The 21,888-nt window shown below is 35.7% G+C and overlaps 1 protein-coding gene across 1 annotated transcript in view; it reads right to left on the reverse strand.

Annotated features, from left to right (window-relative positions):
* The window catches only part of tcf4 (transcription factor 4), a 148,061-nt gene extending 129,711 nt beyond the window's left edge, over nucleotides 1-18,350 (reverse strand). Inside the window, exons 1-3 of the mRNA XM_059525733.1 lie at nucleotides 17,682-18,350; nucleotides 17,424-17,462; nucleotides 16,669-16,741 (exon numbers count right to left, since the gene is read on the reverse strand). Coding sequence (XP_059381716.1) covers nucleotides 16,669-16,741; nucleotides 17,424-17,462; nucleotides 17,682-17,774 — 205 coding nt within the window. The 5' untranslated portion in view covers nucleotides 17,775-18,350. The remainder of the gene's footprint in view (nucleotides 1-16,668; nucleotides 16,742-17,423; nucleotides 17,463-17,681) is intronic.
* Between the last annotated feature and the right edge of the window lie 3,538 nt (nucleotides 18,351-21,888).

Genomic DNA, 21,888 nt, shown 5'->3' on the forward strand with positions numbered 1-21,888 from the left:
AATATGTGTGTGTATTTACATATAAAAAACATAATTATAATTACAATTTGTTTTTGAAATAAAAACATTTAAATGGTGTCTATCATTAAAACAGATCAGAAAATGCTAGAACACAAACATTTAAATTGCATAATATTGCTGTTTATATATATATATATATATATATATACTTATTTATTTACATAAAATGAAGTCAAATGCAATGAATATTACATGTATTTATAGCGTTACAGTGCATATATTTGCATATATTTATCATAATGCTCCTCTGCTAGTTGACTGTGAGTTTGTAGTCAAGGTAAATGTGATATCAGTGACATTATTGTTTATAAGCTCTGTTTATTTTACATCTTTCCACACTTGAAACACTGATTGAACAATTACATTAAATGTCATTGTTTGATGGAATAACTATTAATAAAGAGGAAAAGATGATATTGCTGAAAAGCTGAGACTTTGTTTCGTATCAAAAGTAAGAAAGCTCTAAAAGGCGATTTTCTCAATATTTAGATTTTTTTGCACCCTCAGATTCCAGTTTTTCAAATAGTTGTATGCACACTCACTGGCCAGTTTATTAGGTACATCTTGCTAGTACCAGACTGGACCCGCTTTTGCCTTCAGAAATGCATTAATTCTTCATGAGATAGATTCAACAAGGTGTTGGAAACATTCCTCACAGATTTTGGTCCATATTGACATGATAGCATCACAGTTTCTGCAGATTTGTCAGCTGCACATCCATGATGCGAATCCAACACATCCCAAAGATGCTCGATTGGGTTGAGATCTGGTGACTGTGGGGGCCATTTTAGTACAGTGAACTCATTGTCATGTTCAAGAAACCAGTCTGAGATGATCTGAGCTTTGTGACATGGTGCATTATCCTGCTGGAAGTAGGAAATACTCAGACCAGTCGACTGGCACCAGCAACCATGCCACGTTCAAAGTCTCTTAAATCCCCTTTCTTCCTCATTCTGATGCTCGGTCTGAACTTCAGCATGTCGTCTTCACCACATCTAGATGCCTAAATGCATTGAGTTTCTGGCATGTGATTGGCTGATTAGCGATTTGTGTTACCAAGCAATTGAACAGGTGCACCTCATAAAGTGGCCAGTGAGTGAATTTCTGCACATGTAAACTAGGAAAAAAAAATGCAAAATACGAAATTAAATAAAAATAAGATAATCTTTTTTCTCCATCGATCAGGGCTGTTTTTTAGGAATATATATATATATACCTTTGAGTGTACTAAATGTATGCATATTTCAATAAATAAAATTAAAAATAAAATCTATAAAAATATGATTTTTTTTCCTCCACTGATCAGGTCTGGGTTTTTTTTTTTTTTTTCAGAAATTACAAACCCCAAGAACGATCACAATCAACAAATGTAAAAAGATGATCTTTTAACAATCAAACACAACCAACAAAGGACAAAAGTTAACAAGAAAGTCACAACAGTCCTATAAACTCACAAACCCCTTAACATTTCAGCATTATTGTTCAGTTTGCCATCATCTGTTCAGACAACCATGCCTGACTACTCAGGAAACCATTTCAATGATTTTAGTTAATCTAACATGAGATTTCATGTAGTTTAGGTCTCAAACTCAACAGTTTTTTGACCTGCCACTTCATAGAATTACTCAGAAGTCAACACGGACAGGTTGTGGTCCTCAAAAACCATCAGCAAAACCACACAATGCCAAAGAAAACAGAGCAGAGCAACAACCATCCCCGTGAAACCAGACCAGACCAGACTGGACCGGATCGGCAGACTCAGGTACAGGCTATTTTCGAGCATCTCTGTCGTCCGCCTGCGAGGAGAGAACTGGTTTTTCAGAGACGCGTTCAGCTCAGAGGAGCATCGAGTCGATCCGTAACATGAGTTCTGTTCACACTTCAGAAGCAGACATATGCTAAAACATTAATGTCCTTCCCGACGCAGCCAAGAGTGCCCATATCACCATTATCTAAACAGCAGAGCGACGCCAGGCGTTACAACACCCCAACACACCTCTGTCACACCCGGCCGACCCATCCCACACACACACATATGGAGAGAAAGAGTCTGACCACGTGTGTGAGAGCGCCGGGCTTTTAATAGCCCAGAAACAAGATGCAAGTGACAAATAACAATATCGAGTGTGCGTGTGTCCATATGTGTTTTGTGTGTGTGTGTGTGACATGTGTGGGCGACTCACTTTTGCTTAACGCTTTTATATGTGGGGAAAATCTAGCGGAGGAATGAGAAAATAAACTAGGATCATATGAAAATGGAGAGGCTTTGGCCGTGAAACCTTCCTAATTTCTCCCAAACTTCTGACTCAATGACGTCTCGTGATGCCAAATTGGTGAAGCTTACAGATGAAAAATGTCAATCTCAAAATAAATTAAAAAAAGAACACATCAGAATTCATACTGTGCATATAAAGCAATTCAGTGCATTTAAAAAGCAATAGAAAGTAAAACTCATGTTTTTTGGAATAATAATATATGCATCTTTCTTTCTCTGAAGTTAATGTTGAAGAACTACACTACCCATAATCCTGATGAGAGCTCCACCAATCAGAGAAGACGCTGTAACCATGGAAACGTCTTTTGGGAAAAGAGCTCCGCCCACTATATAGAGCTTAACTGAGTTTCCTGAGTTATATTGTGATTCAGCTCAGAAATGTGACTTTTTACTGAAGAATGTCTGAAATCCCATTGGAGGAAATGAGTGGGAAAAATACTACCAGAACTATGTTAAAAACACAACATGTTTGGCCTGTTAACATGAATACTTATATACATTTCTATATATATATATATATATATATATATATATATATATATATATATATATATGAAGGTCTTTAAATGTATATTCATTTATTTACTTATTTGGAAACTATAAATATTATTATACTTATTTAAATAAATTTTAATGTATACATTAATTATTACATTTTAATAAAAAAAATTAAATAAAAATGTTAATAAAATAACAAAAAAAAGAAATTGTGGAAGAAATAAGAATAAAATTTTGTAAAGTATTTAGACATTTACTTTGTTTGCTTTTATACAGAATTGATGCATATTTATAAAATAAATAAATAAATAATTTTATCCAGGCAGGATGATTTTCTGTTTATTTTTTTGTTTTGTTTTTTTATATATATTAATCTGGGCTGTTTCCCAGGTAATGACAAAACTCTTTATGTCCAGACCTTTGATTATCCATGAAAGAGCTGTAGATGTTTGACTATACATGTCTGTACTTGAGTTCACAAGACACACAAAAACCAAGAGCCTATTGAAGCGCTCGCACTCAGAGAACCTTCACAGCCATAACAAAACTGATTTGAGGAAGGTAAAGAAAGAGATGAAAAGAGAGAAACAGAGAAAAAGATACATCAAAGACTTGAGCGCCACAGCAAACCAGCAGATCTCTTTACAGGAATCGTTCTCCTGTCATCCAGATCCACGCAACCGTTTAGACGAATGTTCACGCTGCTCTGACAGCAACAAAGAGCTTGCTTCTCAGCAAATTAAAACATAAATTAAAATAATGAATTAATGTAAAAGTCAGTTTTGGAGTTTAACAATGATTGGGGGAAAAAACAAGTGAACGTTCACAGATGAAAAGTCGCCAATTGAAATTTATGAAAATGTTACATTGTAACATCAGTGTGTAATATAACTGTGAAAATAATGTTACAGTACAATATAATATCAATTACGAATTTTACTGTCAAAATATTGTCACAATATAATGTCAACAGCCAATGTAATGGTCAAATTAATGTTACATTAACATCAATTAATGTTACAACGTAACATCAGCATCCAAATTAGCATAAAAAAATGCCATAATATAAAGTCAATGGCAAATGTAACTGTCAATTAATGTTACAATATAACGTCCAACATAAGTCAAAATAATGTTATGATAAAACGTCAATGTTGCATTAACGTCAATTAATGTTGCAATATAACATCAGCTTCCAATTTAACATAAAAAAATGCCATAATATAAAGTCAATGTCAAATGTAACTATCAATTTTTATTACAATACAATATCAACATCCAATAAACTGTCAAAAATAATGTTGCAACATAACATCAACATCCAAAATTAGTGTCAAATTATTTATTTTTATTTTTATTTATCTATTGTTCTTTTTGGAGTTTGAATGTGGCAAAAAAAAACAAAGTGATTGTTTCTATGTAAGTCTTAGAGTGAGTGTGAGTGTGAAAATGTTAATTTCGAGCAAAATATTCCTTGAAAAACTTAAGCAATTATAATTCCCAATGATGAAATGACAACTGAACAGAAAGAAAGAAAGAAAGACCGAATGACGCAACAAGAGAGAGAAGGTCATGTTTTCATTGCGTTGCGTGTGCATTGTGTTCGTCGGTTTGGCATCTGCCACAGCATTGCCTTTAAAACCCAAGGCCATGTAATACACAGTGACGAGCAGCAATAGCCATCACACATCTCCATCGCTTTCTCCCTTCGCCACTCTCTCTCTTCTTTAGAGAACATATCAAAACACGCCGCATGTGTGAAAGCGCTTGTGTCTGTAAACAGGTAAACATTTCCAGTCTACTCATTTGCAGGAGTTTAGCATGGTGAAAACAATTTGTGCCATTTGAAAAACCCTCTGCAAATGAAGCTTGAAATATTTTCTTAAAGAGCCGATATGTTTCATTCACACTTCGGTTTCAAATGCGCTAAGGAGGCTTCGATGTTTCCCATCAAGAGCTGTTCTCTCTCTCTCTCTTTCTCCCTGTCTCTCTGCTGAGAGCAATTTTCAGGGAAGCTTTACAAGAACACACTCGTTAAAGCGCTCAAACCGCATGCAGGGCTCTTCCTGCTCTTTGGCTTTGTGTCAGGTTCAAACTCTAGCGCAGAACAGTTCTGAACAGCTCGTCTCACTCTGCAGTGTGGAAACAGTTGTTCCAGAACATGTGAGATGTGTGTGCGTGCTGGAATTCTCGGCGTAATTAAGTCCACACACACCTTCCTGCGTCCAGACGCCAGGGTGAACTCCGCACCTGTTACCGTGGAAACCGAGCGGGACCCAGACAGGGAATTCCGTGAAATCCTGGAACAGCCGATGCGGGGATGGAGACGGAGGAAATGGATGTGAGGATGGAGATGCATGCATGTGATCCCATATCAAACCCTAGAAATGTATTCGTATTGGTTTTATAATAACACAGAAAATTTGCTTCCAGATACTGCTGTGAAATTCCGGGTTGGAATTTTAAATGCACTTAACTTAACGTTACAATATACTATCTAATGTAACAGTTAAAATGATGTTACAATATGTTCATTATAACGGTCAATTACTGTTACAATATAACATCAGCGTCCAATTTAAGTGAAAAACTAAAACTATAATATAACGTCAACCGAATGTAATTGTGAATTAATGTTACAATTTAACGTCAACGTCCAATTACCTGTCAAAATGATGTTACAATATAACAACGATGTCCAATAAATCTGTCAAAATAATGTTACAATATAAAGCAACAATTTAATTTTCGAAATGTTACAATGTAACGCCAACATCCATTATGAGTGTCCGAAATAACTTTTAAAATGATGTTACAAGTTAACTTCAACAGCCAATATATCTATCAAGTTAATGTTACAATCAACGTCCGATACAACAATCAAAATATTGTATCAGTATAACATCAATATCTAATATAAGTGTCAAAATAAGTGTTACAAAATAAAGTCAGTGTCTGAAATAATTGTCATATACTACTATAATATAGTGTTAATGCTCAATATAACTGTAAAGAGTTACTACTTTATAAAATTAACATTCATTATACTCAACGTCCAATAGAACTGTGAAGATATTGTTACAATATTGTCAAATTAATGCTATGATTTAACGTTACGATATAAAGTCAATGTCCAATGTAACAATGTATCAAAATAATGTTACATTTTACAATATAACTGTACATGTTACATGTTACAATGTAAGGTCAATGTCCAATATATCCATAAGATTATGTCCAATATAACAGTAAAAAAATGTCAACTGAAAATAATGTTACAATGTATATAATGCAACGATCTTCTGCTGTACTTTCTGACTGACAGATGCTCACATGCACTTTTGTGTTCACACTCTGTAAATAACATTCGCGCCTCGTAGGAAATGTGGCACGCATGAACGGTCAAATGCACTTGTTGGTCAAAACGCCTGTTTTTGAGAATGAACGTAAACAGTGTCAGAATATCAGAATTGTGCATTTCCAGGTGTTTCCCTGTAAATACAGCTCCTACGATGTTAAATTTAACATTAATTAAACAGCATTTACAAAAAAACTTTGCTTTTTATTACTTTATCAGCATTTACTTGATTCAGAAATACTTAAATTTACACTAATTTGTTCAAATGTTTATTAATATTCGTATAACAGTGTGTTTAATTGGTGCATATTAGCATTTACTCTACTATCGCGAATCACAAAACTACACTGTCATCCGAAAACCTGTGTGTGTGTGTGTCTGGTCTGTCAGTGTCTATAAAAGAACACTCTGTGTTTACACTGAGCAGATCTCTGTCTTTCTGCTTTTCACATTACCCATCAGCCCCTCCTCTCTGCTCCTCCTCAGCCAATGACCCTGATGGAGGAGAAAGAGGCCAGGAAGCCCCGCCCACCAGCCAGCCGCACGCACTAAATAACAGACCTCGTTTCATTGCTGCGCCCTGAACACCTGCAAAACTTTCAGAGAGAAAAAAGAACGATCGAGTGAGTGAGAGAGCGAGAGAGAGAAAAAGAGAGAGAGAGAGAGAGAGAGAAACGAGTATGTTTGAACACAGTGGCCAGACAAAAGCCTTTCATGAGAGGGCACTTCTGTGGGAAAACTCCTCGCAGTGTCTGGTTACATTCCTGTCTGTTTCACCCTCTGTTTCTTTAAACAAGAACGCAAGAGTGAAAAAAAATTAAAAAATATATATATATATATATATATATGTCAAGAGCAGGCCAAATTTCAGTCCCAAATCAAAAGGCATTAATATTAAATTGTATTTTGCTTAGAGAAAATGAAGCATGACAATTAAACACATTTACCCCCTCATATTCTTATAACTATTATGCTTCCAGACATTTAGCTTTTTTGTAACTTGCGTTATTTACAGCTGTGCTTCTCTTTACTGTTTTATATATATATATATATATATATATATATATATATATATGTATTAGAAGTGCATATTTTTTTACATAAAGTGCATCTAATTTAAGTGCATAGTCTTGTGTATAGAGTACGTTTGTACATAAAGTGCATTTAAGTGCAATTTTTGGTGCATGAAGTGCGATTAAGTGAATAAAGTGCATGATAGCAACGCTGTATTTAACACAACGTAAAGACATTTTTTTCACACAAAATATATTTTATATTTGATTAATATTATTATATTGACTTCATAATATACTTCATATATTTTTTCCTTTTTTTAAATAAATTGGTATGAAATATGACCTTGACATGTTTTTGTACAAGAACTACAATGAAAAACAAATTCAGAACACCATCATTTGTTCGTAACCTTTGCGTTTCTGAACGTCTCTCTGCAGTCGGTCTCATATCTGCGGTTTCTGTCAGATGTTTAAAGCGCTTAACCCCAGCGGGCTTGATTCCTGCTGTACGTGCCACGGCTCACACGCAAAGTAAACAGCTTCTTAAATACATATTTATTGAATAATTAGGACTGTAATTGGTTCAAGCTGTAACGAGACGGACGTTAAACCAGCAACTGCAGCAAAAATTAGCACTTAGAAAAACAGTAGCACGTACTGCCCACACCACGAGAGTGAGAAAAGCACACACACACACACACACACGTCAAACACACATAAACAAACACATAAAACACACACAAGGGCTATCTAAGATTGCAAATGGCTTCACACACACATACATACAAGCATGCATGCATGCAAACGGCAGCCATAAGCAAAGCACTGATGGAATGGAATGTCAATGGCGTCACACACACACACACACACACACACACACACACACACATATACACACTGCCAGATGTTCAACTGCCTTTTAGGAAAACCAAGATGAGATTTCCTCTCAATTTACACACACACACACACACACAAACATACACACACACACAGATAATCCGAACACTTCACTTCAACCTGACACTTCCTGAAATTTCAGTCATGCACGACAACATGTGAACAACTGCAGGAATTTCACTGCTAAATCAAGCTTCTTCTGCCTAATAAAAAAGTTTCAACTTAACTAGTTACAGAGCAATTAAGAGAAACCCTTTTAAAACAGATGATTGGTCAATCCATGCTCAAATACACAGAGCAATAACAGCAAGCCCTTCACAATACAGCACAACCTCACTGAGCTCTTTTAGCATCATTGACATAACAATGTTTAGGTATATTTTTAATTAGTTGCATTCTATTTTTTTTTTCCTTTTTTTTTTAAGCACCCAGAATTTAAAATAACAGTAAAGTAATACAAATTAAACTAAAAACAATATAATATAATAATACAAAATAATATAAAATAATAATATTAATAAAAATAATATGTGAAAATATGATAAAATCTAGTTTGAACAATAATATATTATTTTATTAATGTACACATACAATAATAATATTAATAATCTAATAATATAAATGGAAAAAAATCTTATATATATATATAGTTTTCATTTATACTTCTCTTTTAGCCTTATTTTTATTGTTAACCTAATTATTATAATATATGTAAGGTTTTGGATATACAAAAATAATAAAACAGAACAAAACAGATCCACAGCACTGGAGTAAAGCACGTTGATGATAAAAGTAGCAACTTAATGAGCCTTCATTTTGAACTCTATATACAAACACAACATTAATGAAACCAGTAACACACACACACTCATACCTCTGACACAGATGACATCAAACACACACACACACACACACACACACACAGCATTAGCCTCTGTCACTGCTCAATTATGGCAGCCATTACAGTGGCACATCTTCCAGCAGCACACTTGACAATATCCAAACAAGTCTGCCGTTTTAATTAAAAGTTCTCTGTTTCAGTGTGCTCCTCACCTGCCGTGTTAATTACACACAGTGCTGCTGTTCCTCTGCCTTTATTTTCAGACGGCTAATTACACTTTTTTGAGTCTCTTCACCTTCACTTCTATGAGCAGGTGCGACGACAAAACAAGGTGTGCTGTTCCCACCCCTCGCACAAATCACCGCGATTCGTTAAGAACAAGAGCACTCGTTAACACACGGGACATGTTACTGGTTAATCCTTCAGCACTTCTGAGAAATAAAGACTCATGAGCGTTAAATGAGACGTCACTGAGAATCACACTAAATACTTTGTCTCACATGTTTCTCCTATAAACCTGAACTGAAAATCATGAAGCTTCATTAAAGCAAAGAGTTAACCCAATCAAATTTTATTGCATAGAAGTTACTCTTTTATGGGACTTAAATGAGACATAATTGAGAATCACGAAGATTCATTCAAGTAAAAAGTTAATTTAATAAAACTGCATTGCTCAGAAGTTGCTCTTTGAAATAACTTAAATTAGACATAATTGATTGTGTAATTGCTTCAAAATTGCTCGTTTATAACTTACAAGAAGAAAAATGAGACATAATTTAGAACAACATTAGTGTTCCACTTTTTACTAAATTAAAAACTATGACGCTTCATTAAGGGAAATAATTAACTGAATAAAACTGTATTTCTGAGATATTGCTGTTATAACTTAAGAGACTTAAATGAGACATAACTGAGAATCACATTTCACTTTGTCTCAGATGTTTCTCTTAAAAACCTGCGCTGACAATCATGAATCTTCATTAAGGGAAAGAGATAATAATTAAATAAAATGTTAATGCTCATAAGTTGCTCTTTCAAAGCTTACGAGCGTTCAGTGAAACAAAATTGAGAATCACATTAAGTATTTAACTTTGTCTCAGATATTTCTACTACAAAAACCTGTACTGAAACTTATGGCGCTTCATTATTGGAAATAGTTAATTTAATAAAATTGTATTGCTCTTTTCTAACATACGTATGAGATCTAATTGAGAAACACATGAAGCATAAGTCTCAGATGTTTCTCTCAAAGTAGGAAAACAGACACAAATTAGTGAGTGACTTATAAAAAGATCAAATCATTTGATGAGAAATGTTTGAGCTCATATTGAGACAATGTTGAGATCTCTTCTGAAACTCTACAGGCGACACAATCTCTTAAAAATTCAATTCAGTGCAAGTTTATTTCTATAGCACTTTTCACTCTACAAATCGTTGCAAAGCAGCTTTACAGAAAATATTACGTTTCTACATTACATTTAGGAGTAGGTTATTATTGGCAGAAATATATAGTAAGAATCATGCAGTTAGTTACAAGTTACACCTAATCAAACAGACGGTGAACACTATTAACTCCATGATCAAAATGTTGCGATTAAACAGATTAAAAGGTGTTTCTGCAGTGATGCCATTGAAGAACAGTGCATTTTGTAACCATTTTTGGTTACCCAAAAAACCTTTCAGCGAACAGTTCTTAAATGATCCATTTTGAAGAACATTTTTAAAAACCTTAAACACCTTTTTCCAGTATAAAGAAGTTTTCCTGCATTTGAAAGCTTCCATTGATGGACAAGGCTCTTTATGGAACCATTGAAGCCAATAAAGAACCTTCATTTAAAATTTAAATTAAATTAAATGTATGCATTTAGCAGACGCTTTTATCCAAAGCGGCTATCAATCATGTGTTCCCGGGGAATCGAACCCACAACCTTGCGCTTGATACGCAATGCTCTACCACTTGAGCTACAGGAACACTAGGAGTGTTTTTAGGAGTGCAATGAGGACAATCCTCTGAGATTTTGCATTAGAGGTCTCCATTTGTTTTCAGTGCAGTGTAGGAGAAACATTAAAGACATTAGAGAGATCTAATTAGGGATTTTTCTCGACTCTCGATGCGTTTGGAAAGCTTAGGAACCTGTTTGAAAAGGGCAGGGCGATTTTACAAAGGTTATTGTGAACGAGAGTGTGAGACCAGCACCGTGTGATTGGGTGTTTCCCATCAGTCGTCATTACCCACAATGCACTTTGGCCCTATTGTTGTTTCATGAGGGTGCTGAATCATCTTTAGTCATCTGTATTTGAAGTCATTCATTTCGACTCCGGACAGGACGGGATCAGAAATGACACAGTCCAGTTCAAAACAAATAAAACAATAACATTCAGTATATAGGGATCTGAATGGAAGTGAACGGAGTGAAGCGGATCGCCGGCCCGCCTTAACCGAACCAGACAGATGGAAAGAAGACTATATTACCCATCATGCACCAGATTAGATCAGACTAGACCGACTACCTGAACTAAACAAGACTCAAATGGAAAAGCCCTTAGATAAAGCCCAGTGAGCAGATCTAACAGTAAATGAAGGAGAAAAGCAGCCTCCTTTGCACTCAGGAGACCAGCGCACAAAAACAGGAAGTAGCTCTGCCTGCACTTCCTTACAGACATCAGCATCTGTCCAAAACAACACGAGCGAAGCTCACTCGGCCTTCGAAGTCAACATCCATGTTCATCTGCTTTAATTCTGCTTATATCACTTACGTTATCAGGGTTATTCTGAGAAACTGAAATATCAAACAACATTGGAAAAACTAATTGATTTAAATGAATACAAATCACAGCAAAAAGTCATTTTCCTAAAACAGTACATAAAAAAATACTCTTAAAACAAGATGAATTTATTTGAGCCGCAAACTTGTATAAGATAATACAATTATGTATTCAGAGATGTATGCTAGATTTATGCTTAAAACAGGGGGGGGGGGGGTATTGCTAGTCGGATAACAAAAAAAAAACTAGTAAAATAATAAATAAAATAAATAACAAATTGTAAAATATCTTGTTTGAAGATAATAGGGTATTAAGTAATAACAAATAATAATAATAATAAAATAAATGAATGAATAGCAAATCTGCCTTATTTAAGAATCATAAATAATAATAAAAATAATAATGAATAGTAAATTTACCTCAATAAAGGATGTTAAAGATGTGAAAATAATAAATAGCAAATCCACCTTGTTTAACAATGTTAAATCATAAATAAATCTACTTTTAATGATATTAAACAGTAATATGTACAAAGTACAGATTTTTTGCATTTATCATTTATTCAATGGCATTTAAACTAAACCTGCGAACTGTGGTAAAAACAAACCTACAGTTGACTGGATCAAGAAAAAAAGACTAGAATGAAGGAAGCTGAAAAACAATGATTGATGACGTCAGACAGGTTCAGAGGCGGTTTGTTCTTCATAATACCATGATGATTCACTGACATTAAGACCAGCAGCAACACCAATTAAGAGAGTAAACAGAGCCGTTTTTGATGTTGACTTTACACTCGTGACATAAGCGCTAATCAACATGCAGCGAATGTTGCGTCTGCACCCGTCCCAAACAGTTCGAGCACAAATAGGTCCAAGAGCCCCATTTCCAGGTCAAACAAACAGCATGTGAGAGCCCAGACCGGCCTTATCAAAGCACACAGAGATAAAAAGCTATTCACAAACACACACTCGCAGACATTTAATCACAAAGGAAGTGGGCTACAGGACACAACAATGTCAACAGAGCGAGAATCCAGCCAGCAGCGCGGTGGGAAACAAACTCTGCTGACGTAACTTTGGAGGACACACAGAACAGCACGACTGGTTTTTGGGGGGGGACGAGAAGCAAACAAGTGAAAAACAACAGAAGCTTTTGTGCCGTTCTGAGGCCCATGAAGGGCCGCTCTCTCATGCTAGAAATTCACTTTTTATTAAGGGTCACTTCATTTTTAGGGGTATTTTTTTACCTTCATGAAAATATTTTTCATGAGAATCTGACAGCTATGCATGAAATATAATACTACTTAAATTATTTTTTTTAAGAATTTTATTTTAAAATATAATTTTCTGTTAAAAATATAATTTATTTCTGTGATGCTCCGCTGTATTTTCAGCATCATTCCTCCAGCCTTCAGTGTCACATGATCTTCAGAAATCAGAATAATATGCTGATTTGCTGCTCGAGAAATATTTCTGTGATACATTTTTTCCAGGATTCTTTAATGAATAAAAAGTTCAAAAGAACAGCATTTATTAGCATTCATATCAATGTCTTAACTGTCACATTTGTACAATTTAATGCATCCTTGCTGAATAAAAGTATTGATTTATTTCTGTATTTTCAATCTCACTTACCCCAAGCTTCTGAATATATCACAGTTTTCACAAAAGTATTGTGCAGCACAACTGTTTTCAACACTGATAATAATCAGAAATGTTTCTTGAGCAGTAAATCATCATATTTTCATCCTTTCTGAAGATCATGTGACAGTGAAGACTAGAGGAATGATGCTGAAAATACAACTGTGCAACACAGAAATAAATTATATTTTAACAGAGATTCACACAGAAAACAGCTGTTTTAAATTGTAAAAATATTTCACAATTTTACTGTATTTTTGATCAAATAAATGCAGCCCTGCTGAGCAGAAGAGACTTCTTTCAAAACATTTGACCAGCAGTGTATATTATGAAATATCATTCTGACTATGGGGGCATTTTCAGTGTCATTTTTGCCCTAAGCCCTGATTACATTTACTTTCAGCAAGAAAAAAGTTAAAAAAAACAGTAATTTTGGGACAGATGGTATAAGAGGCCAGAAAATCAGAGCAGCTGAACAAAAGCAACAGGAACTGAAGATCCTCTTGATCAAGGATGAACTGTTTTCTTATATAAAGTAGAGATGGTTCATATTCTGCATCCATTATTCTCTGTATTGACATCTGTAAGGTCATCCAGGGACTCAAACGGCACATTCACATGCTGCACAAATAGAGAAGACAGCCGATTCTGCTGCAGTGAACTAAACAGATCACTGAGACAATGAAAGTGAAGTGAGATTTTCCCCACAGCGCTGACGTAATGCTGCCATTCTGGCATCTTTTCTCCACGAGCTCAGTGTGACATCTCTAGACGGCTAATAATAAAGCACAAGCATTCTTAGCATAGATGCTACAGCGTTTGGAGGGAATGGTGAACTCAAGTGGCCTAAATGACTAAAGAGATTCATATTTTCAAGTTCATTCAAAGTTTAAAGGATATGATTGCGTGAAGATTCAGACTGATTACTGGCACACTGTTCAAATGCATTCACCGTTTATCTGACAGAGACACTGATGGACAGTTCAAATTCAGCACAAGGCATGTTAAGTTTCCTACGAGCAAAGAAAACGAAGAAAATAAAAAACATACAAACTGCTTTAGTGACTTGTATCCTGAACCACCAAAAAAAATTAATAAAAATAAAATAAGATTGTCAATGCCTCAGAAAAGTAAATAAATAAATATAGTAAATAAATGCATTAAAATATTTTTAATAATTTACATTTTAAATAAACGAAAATATATTTATGTATTTATATATTTATGTATTCAAATATTTATATTTATTTAAATTTTAAATAAACATATTTACTTAAATATTTATATTAAGTGTCATGATACGAATATGAGCATTACAAATATATAGCGTTATACATACACAGCAATTAATCATTTTAGTGCTGTTAAACGATTAATCGCGATTAATTGCATTCAAAATAAACGTTTTTGTTAACATAATTTGTTTGTGTTGTGTATATTTATTATTTATATATTAATACATGCACATACAGTATATATTTTGTATTTATTTATATGCATATGAATATTAATTAATTTTATAAACAACATTTTTCTTAAATATTTACATGCATGAGTATTTATATTTACATAATATATTACACACACACACATTATGTAAACTAAAACTTTGGTGCAATTAAACATTTGACAGCACTAATAATTTCATATAGATATATATAATAAGTGTGTGTATTTAAGCACATACCCATCTTCTGAAGTCATATGTTGCTGAGATCATTTAAAAGCATACAGAGATCACTGATTTTAATGAGATGCAAAGCAAGAGACCTGAAATAGAGTGCACAAGTCATATAGACCGCTTCTGCATTGTAAGTTTTGTCATTCTAACCTGAAAAGTGTAGTTAAAAAGTGATTTTATAGTTGCTAGAAGGACCTTTTTAGGCAACTTTATCTCACACAACCAAAAAGATGAGCAGAAATAACCCCAGCAAGTCAGAGGCCTGAAAATCAGACTATTATAAGCCGGCTCATTATTAGCATTAGATAGCAATAATATTGCTATTACAAGCTAAAGCGCTCATTAATTCCTAATCTCAGGCACAATTAAAGGGTTTGATATTCCTCTGCATCTCTCCCCCTCGCCGCCTCGGCTCCTTTTTCTGCCGTCGTTCTGCTCGCTAAGAGAAAGACAAAGCCACTCTGAGAGGTGCTGGATTGTGGGAGGAGAAATCTTCTCTCTCTTCATCTCTGCACTTAATGCAATCGCCGGCGTTTGACTGACAAGCATAACCAAAACAGAGCGATGCAAATAGCAGCAGGCTTTGCGCCCAGCACTTTTTTCGGCCCGTGCACAGGCGCGTTATTAAAATAACCCCACTTTTCAATGTGGCTTAATAAGCTACGGATGTTAGCAGAACAAATGTACTCCGCACCATCCGGGCCTATCCTTCGTTAGCCGAAATCTCCGAGACTGGCACGAGATACGGGCTCAAAACGGATAAAGACTACGCAAATTTAGCAGCATGCCCACACGCTCCTGTTATTTATTTAATACGCGGTCTCTTTCCCCTCTCTTTTCTCAACGATTCACACTTTTCCCAGCATTTCCAAGCCAAGTTGCATGGCAACAGACTAGCTGTAGTTAGCAGACCCCCCTTCACCCTCCTGCTCGACTTTCCAACAGCGCAAAACTGCAACACAATTCAGGCGAAAGTGCAGGAACCGAGGGGTAAAGGAAGGGAGGGTGGCATGCAAATGATCGAACCCTAAACAACACTCAAGTCTAAAGAAAACAATAGCAGGCATTGAAACTAGTGAACGCCATCTCTGCCCTCAATCTGTGCATTCGGATCACGACTGCAATGCATTTGAACACAAACGCATGCTGGAAAAAGCATGCACGGTGTTGGAAACTTCCTGAACGCACCTCCAGGGTCAAGGTCATTTTTTTTTGTCTGCAATTATTTATTTATTTGCTGCTGCCGCAGGAAACATTCATCAGAGGAGGAATTCAAATCAGCTCCTGCATGCAACCCAAATGCAAACCAGGGTGTAATAAAAAGTCACGTTTTATAAAACGCACACTTTAACAATACAAATCTAAGGAAGGCTGCAGGTGCGGCGTCCATATTGCACAAATTATGCATGAGCGTGTTTGTGCAGAAAACAAGCCCAATGCCATCGTGCGGCATCTCAAAACCAAACATCTGCCACAACAATCAAACTCACATCACAACGCAAAATTCTCACAGACTGTGCATGTCACACACACACACACACACCTGAAGTTTGCAGGTCGAGTTTTCTCCACACACACATGCATTGCATATTTAAACCAAGCTTATAATTACTCAGCGGGCCGTTACACAAAACGACCCCTGGCAAAAACACAAGGTTGGGTTGCATCGACATACTTGAGCCAGAGAAATGTCCGCTTCCCAGGGACGTCGGTCCATTCTTCCCGCTGCTGACAGGAGGGGAAAACATCTACAAAACAATCATGACAAAACATTAAAAACTTTCATAACCCACCTTGAATCAAAGAACATAAAACACACACTGGTTAAAAGCATTTCAAACATGCTAATCACAGCATAATGCATTGCTTAAGATCATAAATGCATGCAATTTCATGTTATTAACCTACGTTAAACTCAAATATGATCCGACTGCAATGTCGAAACCTAGCCAAATTGCATATAATCAAGTGTCCTGAGAGCAGAAGCTAGCCTGACTGTCACTTCAGCCTCTGTCTGTCTGAATAGAGTCGCTGCACACAGACAGCTGGAATATTTTTGGATCTGTGGCTTCATAAAAACACATTTCCTGAGTGAAAACTTCCCAAAAGCATTTCTCACAGGATGCACATTTAGCTCTTTTTTTTTTTTTTTACTGAACCAGATGAACCCCTAGAATCTACTCTAATCTTACGTTCCCTGTCAAAAATCATTCTGATGGAATTCCTATCAGAATTTGGAAGAAATCCTAATGGGATCAATCTAGAATTCGTCAACAGAATTGCATTAGGAGTGACTCCAAAATTATATTGACGAGAAATTCCATTAGAATCATTTTTTTTTTTTTACGGTTCAACACAACATATATATGTATCTAGTAAAGAAAAGGGAAAAAAGCACAAGAAAAGACTGAATAAAGTGGGATATACTACCATTGGTGTGGGGAACATTTTCAAATCGCTGTTTCGCATCTATAAGACAACAGAATTACTAATGCAACATCACATCTATCAAATCCACACAAGCTTTTGCAACTTTCTTAGATTTCAAATGCAATTTACGCGGCGCAAAAGTCATCTTACAAGACTTCTACTGAATCATTTGCGCGCACAGAAACACAATGAAATGTGACAAAACGAAACAAAGTGTGATCATTGACCTCCGGCGTGCAGAAACGCGAAGTGACTTACCGCGCTGAAATCCAGCAAATCGCTCAGTTCTTTATCCGTCCCTAACGCGGCCATTCTCTGATGATGATGGTGATGATGATGATGGTGATGCATTTTTTAGAAATATCACATAAACCTAAAAACATGGAAACAGATCGCAATGAGAAAACACCCGATCAGGAGGAGCGTGTCTGATCTTCAGAAACACACACACAAACACACGCGCGCGCACACACACACACACACACACGGACCCACGGAACGATCGAGTCCCAAAAAATCCACTCTGCGTGAAAAAGATACTGTTGTTCAGTGCAACATTTTGGCAGAAGGTGAAGCGGACGCGCAGGTGTCCAGTGGCGCAAACGCGAACAAAGTCTCTCCAAGTGTCCCTCTGGCTTCAACAATCCCGCTCGAGACACGCGTTCGCTAACGGAGGGAGAATGTGGATTAAATAAACACGCAGATCAGCCTGTGATGCGCTTCTCTCGGCTCCTGGAGTGTTTTATAGACAGAACGGTGAAGTAGCGTTCCTCCGGATCAGTGCGCGCTTACAGACATCTACTGCACGAGCGCTCCGAGCAGACACGGCGCGCGAGGAAAAACACAACTTTGACTGCCTCGAGCTTACAGTAGACGCTTGCTTCGAGATACAAGAGTTTTAGTAAATGTTCAATATTTGTGCGCGCAACGTGGAGAACAAGTGACAGCTGAAATACGCGAAGAGTCAGCTTTTGGTCACTTCAGTTTTTTTCTGCAAGGAGAAAAAACGTTTTAAAACACTTTTGATCTTCACATAAAATTGAGGGGGAAAATAAATTAAGGGGAAAAGAAAATGGAAAGACAAAAAAGATTTTTAATTACTGTTATCATCTTTCGAAATGAAAAAAAAATTTACTCATCATAAAAAAATTACTGATATATATATATATATATATATATATATATATATATATATATATATGAGAGAAAAACGGTTTTAATCACCTTTTGTGAAGTTTGAATGAAAAAGAAATAAAGAAATAAATAAATCAAGGGGGAAAAAAATAAAAAGAGATGAATAGAGACATAACACTTTTGACCTTTCAGGATGTTTACATATAAAATATATATAAATAGAAAATAAATCATTTAATAAAGCGGGGAAAAAAGAAAAAGAAGTGTAAAGAGTAAAATCTTATTGAACAGGGGGATAAAAACGTTTTTAATCATATTTGACCTTTAAAATCAAAAAATACAAAATTCATTAAAAAAAAAAAAAAATATATATATATATATATATATATATATATATATATATATATATATATATATATATATATATATATATAAAGATAAAAAGATAAAAGTAATTTAATTAATTTGACCCTTAGGCTTGATGTTAAGCTTCAGCGCTCATGCATATGCACATAACTAGTAATATGCAGGTAAAAATGGTCTTCTAACATGATTTTAGCTGTTAGGGAACAAGGAGGCCTCGGCTGATCTTTCCTCCTCGAACGCTTCATGCAAACACAAAACACTGCAGCATTTTCCCAAACACCTGTAGTGCTGCAACAGATTGTTTTGTATGAGTGGAGACGAATGGAGGGGTTTCCCCCCAATGAATGTGCAAAGTCACATTGCAGAAAAATACATATCAACTAAAACTGCAGTTTATGATGGACACAGTTTGACTGAAACACAAAGGATAAATGGGAGATCAGAATCTGTAGCTCACACAGTATTGATTCATCTGGGTCAACAGATCAGTTCATTTCTTCATCTCGGCCTGTGTGCGTTAAATGCATCGTTGTGCTTTCATAACAAGGGTTTAATATGGTTGCATTGGTGGAAGACGCACACGGGCCTTATGAAACCCTGCAGAAAAGTCTCTTAAAGAGGTCTGATGTGTCACTGTGTCACTCTTTTAAACTCCTGATGCTGTTCAGGTGGGTCAGGAAACTGATCTGTGACTCAAACAGCATCACTTCCTGTTTGAATGCAGCGCCTCCTGGTGGTTTTGCAGATTCTGAAGTTGCACTGTAGCTAAAATTGAAGCTTTTAAGTTCTAAATTGACAAAATATGGAAAAGTGACCGTGCATATCCACAGCTAGATTTCTTTGTTGCATCTCTGATGGATAATATCGAAAAGCAAAATCATCTGGTCATTTTTGTGCAGCATGATCTGAACATCATATGACCTGAATTTGACAAACTGTTTAACAGTATAATAAATTATTTATAATAAATGGTAAACTTTATAGAAGGAGTGCAAGGGAAAAACACATCCAGGTGTGACTCAAAAATAGTGATTGAAAAGCTAATAATGGAAATCAGGGCCGATGTATAATATTGCAGTGTGAAAGGATTTTAGTGGCAGATCACTAAATTGGTTATTTTCAGGTCAAAGGCATCATTCTCCGTTGACATATTTTAAAAAGCTATATATTTTTGATTAATACGATACAAATATATAAAATAAATATTATATAGAAATCTCTCTCTCTCTATATATATATATTTTATCACATTATAGTAGAGGTTTTACTGGAATACAATTTTTATGTTATTTAAAAGTATGAAATTGATTGTTTCATTATCATAGGGCCAAATACATCCTTCTCCACTGACATTCGATTTAAAACTCAAATTTAACTTATAAAATAGAAATATACATCAAATATATGATTACATAAAAATATAAATAAATACTAATATTTCATTATGTTCTAGTTCTTAAAGCATGGAACTGCTCTTTTTCCCCAGTTGTTCAGAAGCATGTGAACTACAGGATCAGAGCAGGTTATCCTGTAGCATTAATAACCATAAGAACAGTACAGTATGAAGCATGAGCAGAGCCACAGGGAAGAGCAGATGTGATCCAAAGCAACGGGCTGCAGCTGTGGAAACAAAGAGCCGTGTGGAAACCGATGGTGAAACTTCACAAAGATTCCTCCCCGATCATGCAAAAATACCACAATAATCAATACGGGCAAACAGAGCCGATCTGGCTTCAGTCTGGAGTTACGAGAACTCAGAGGGGTCTGCATGTAAATCAGCTCAGGGGTGCACGAGCAACAATCGATTTCTGTCAGCTCTGTGCACTCAAACACAAACCAGACCAAGTGTGTTTAAATCTGTTGCATGATAAATCCAAATCGTTATACGCATGTAATCATGAAGAGTGAGGATAGCAATGCTTTCCCATCTCATCCATTACTGACATGTATTTTGGTAGAATTTTGACAAAATCCTCCAAATAATGACTTGAAGGAATAGGTCACACAAAAATAAACATTTGCATAAAATGTGCTCACCCTGCAGTTCATTCAAGATGAGGATGAGTTTGTTTCTTCATCAGATTTGGAGAAATGTAGCATTGCATCAGTGTCTCATCAATGGATGCTCTGCAGTGAATGGGTGCCGTCAGAATGAGAGTCCAAACAGCTGATAAAAACATCACAATAATCCACAGCACTCCAGTCCATCTATTAACGTCTCAAGCAGAAACAAATGCATCATGAAGACTTTTTTAATTAAAATCCATAGTTCAAAATAACACTTCCTGCAGTGAAAAAGTGGTCTGGGTTGCATAACCAAACAGCATCGTAAGCCTTAATTGATCATAGCTTTATCGGTTTCAATGGCTCTGTGATGTACTTAAGCTTACAATGCTTTCAGCAATGCTACATTTCTCCAAACCTGATGAAGAAACAAATTCATCCTCATCTTGAATGAACTGCAGGGTGAGCACATTTTTGGCAAATGTCATTTCTCGGTGAACTGTCTCTTTAAATTCGAGTCTGTTCCTCAAATAAAGCATGATATGAGTTCAGAACTGCTTCTTTACAGCTATACCTTTTTAATTATTTATTTATTTATTTTTTGTAAGACATGATGGTGAATGAATACTGGTTTTGCTTGAACTATCCCTTTAAGCAAAACCAATAAAGCAAGTTCCTCCTGAGGAGATGAAGATTAATGCATAAGTCTCTTTCTGAAGCACACAATGCTAAAACATCTTAATTCAGACACAATGAGGATGCACACTAAGCCTTTAAGCCCGCGACTCTCGATGTCTGGAGACATGGCAAAGCAGATTTGAGATGTCCTTTATTATCTGCACTTGTTCAGGAGCAGATCTACATGTGATGTTGATGTGTAGCTTGAAGGTCTCTTGTGTTTGAGGGGTTAAAGCTCAGACAGCCAGCGCTGATCCGCGGCCGCAGATTTAATCAAGGATCA

Source organism: Carassius carassius, chromosome 36 (genome assembly GCF_963082965.1).
Source record: "Carassius carassius chromosome 36, fCarCar2.1, whole genome shotgun sequence".
In the NCBI taxonomy this organism is placed as follows: domain Eukaryota; kingdom Metazoa; phylum Chordata; class Actinopteri; order Cypriniformes; family Cyprinidae; genus Carassius; species Carassius carassius.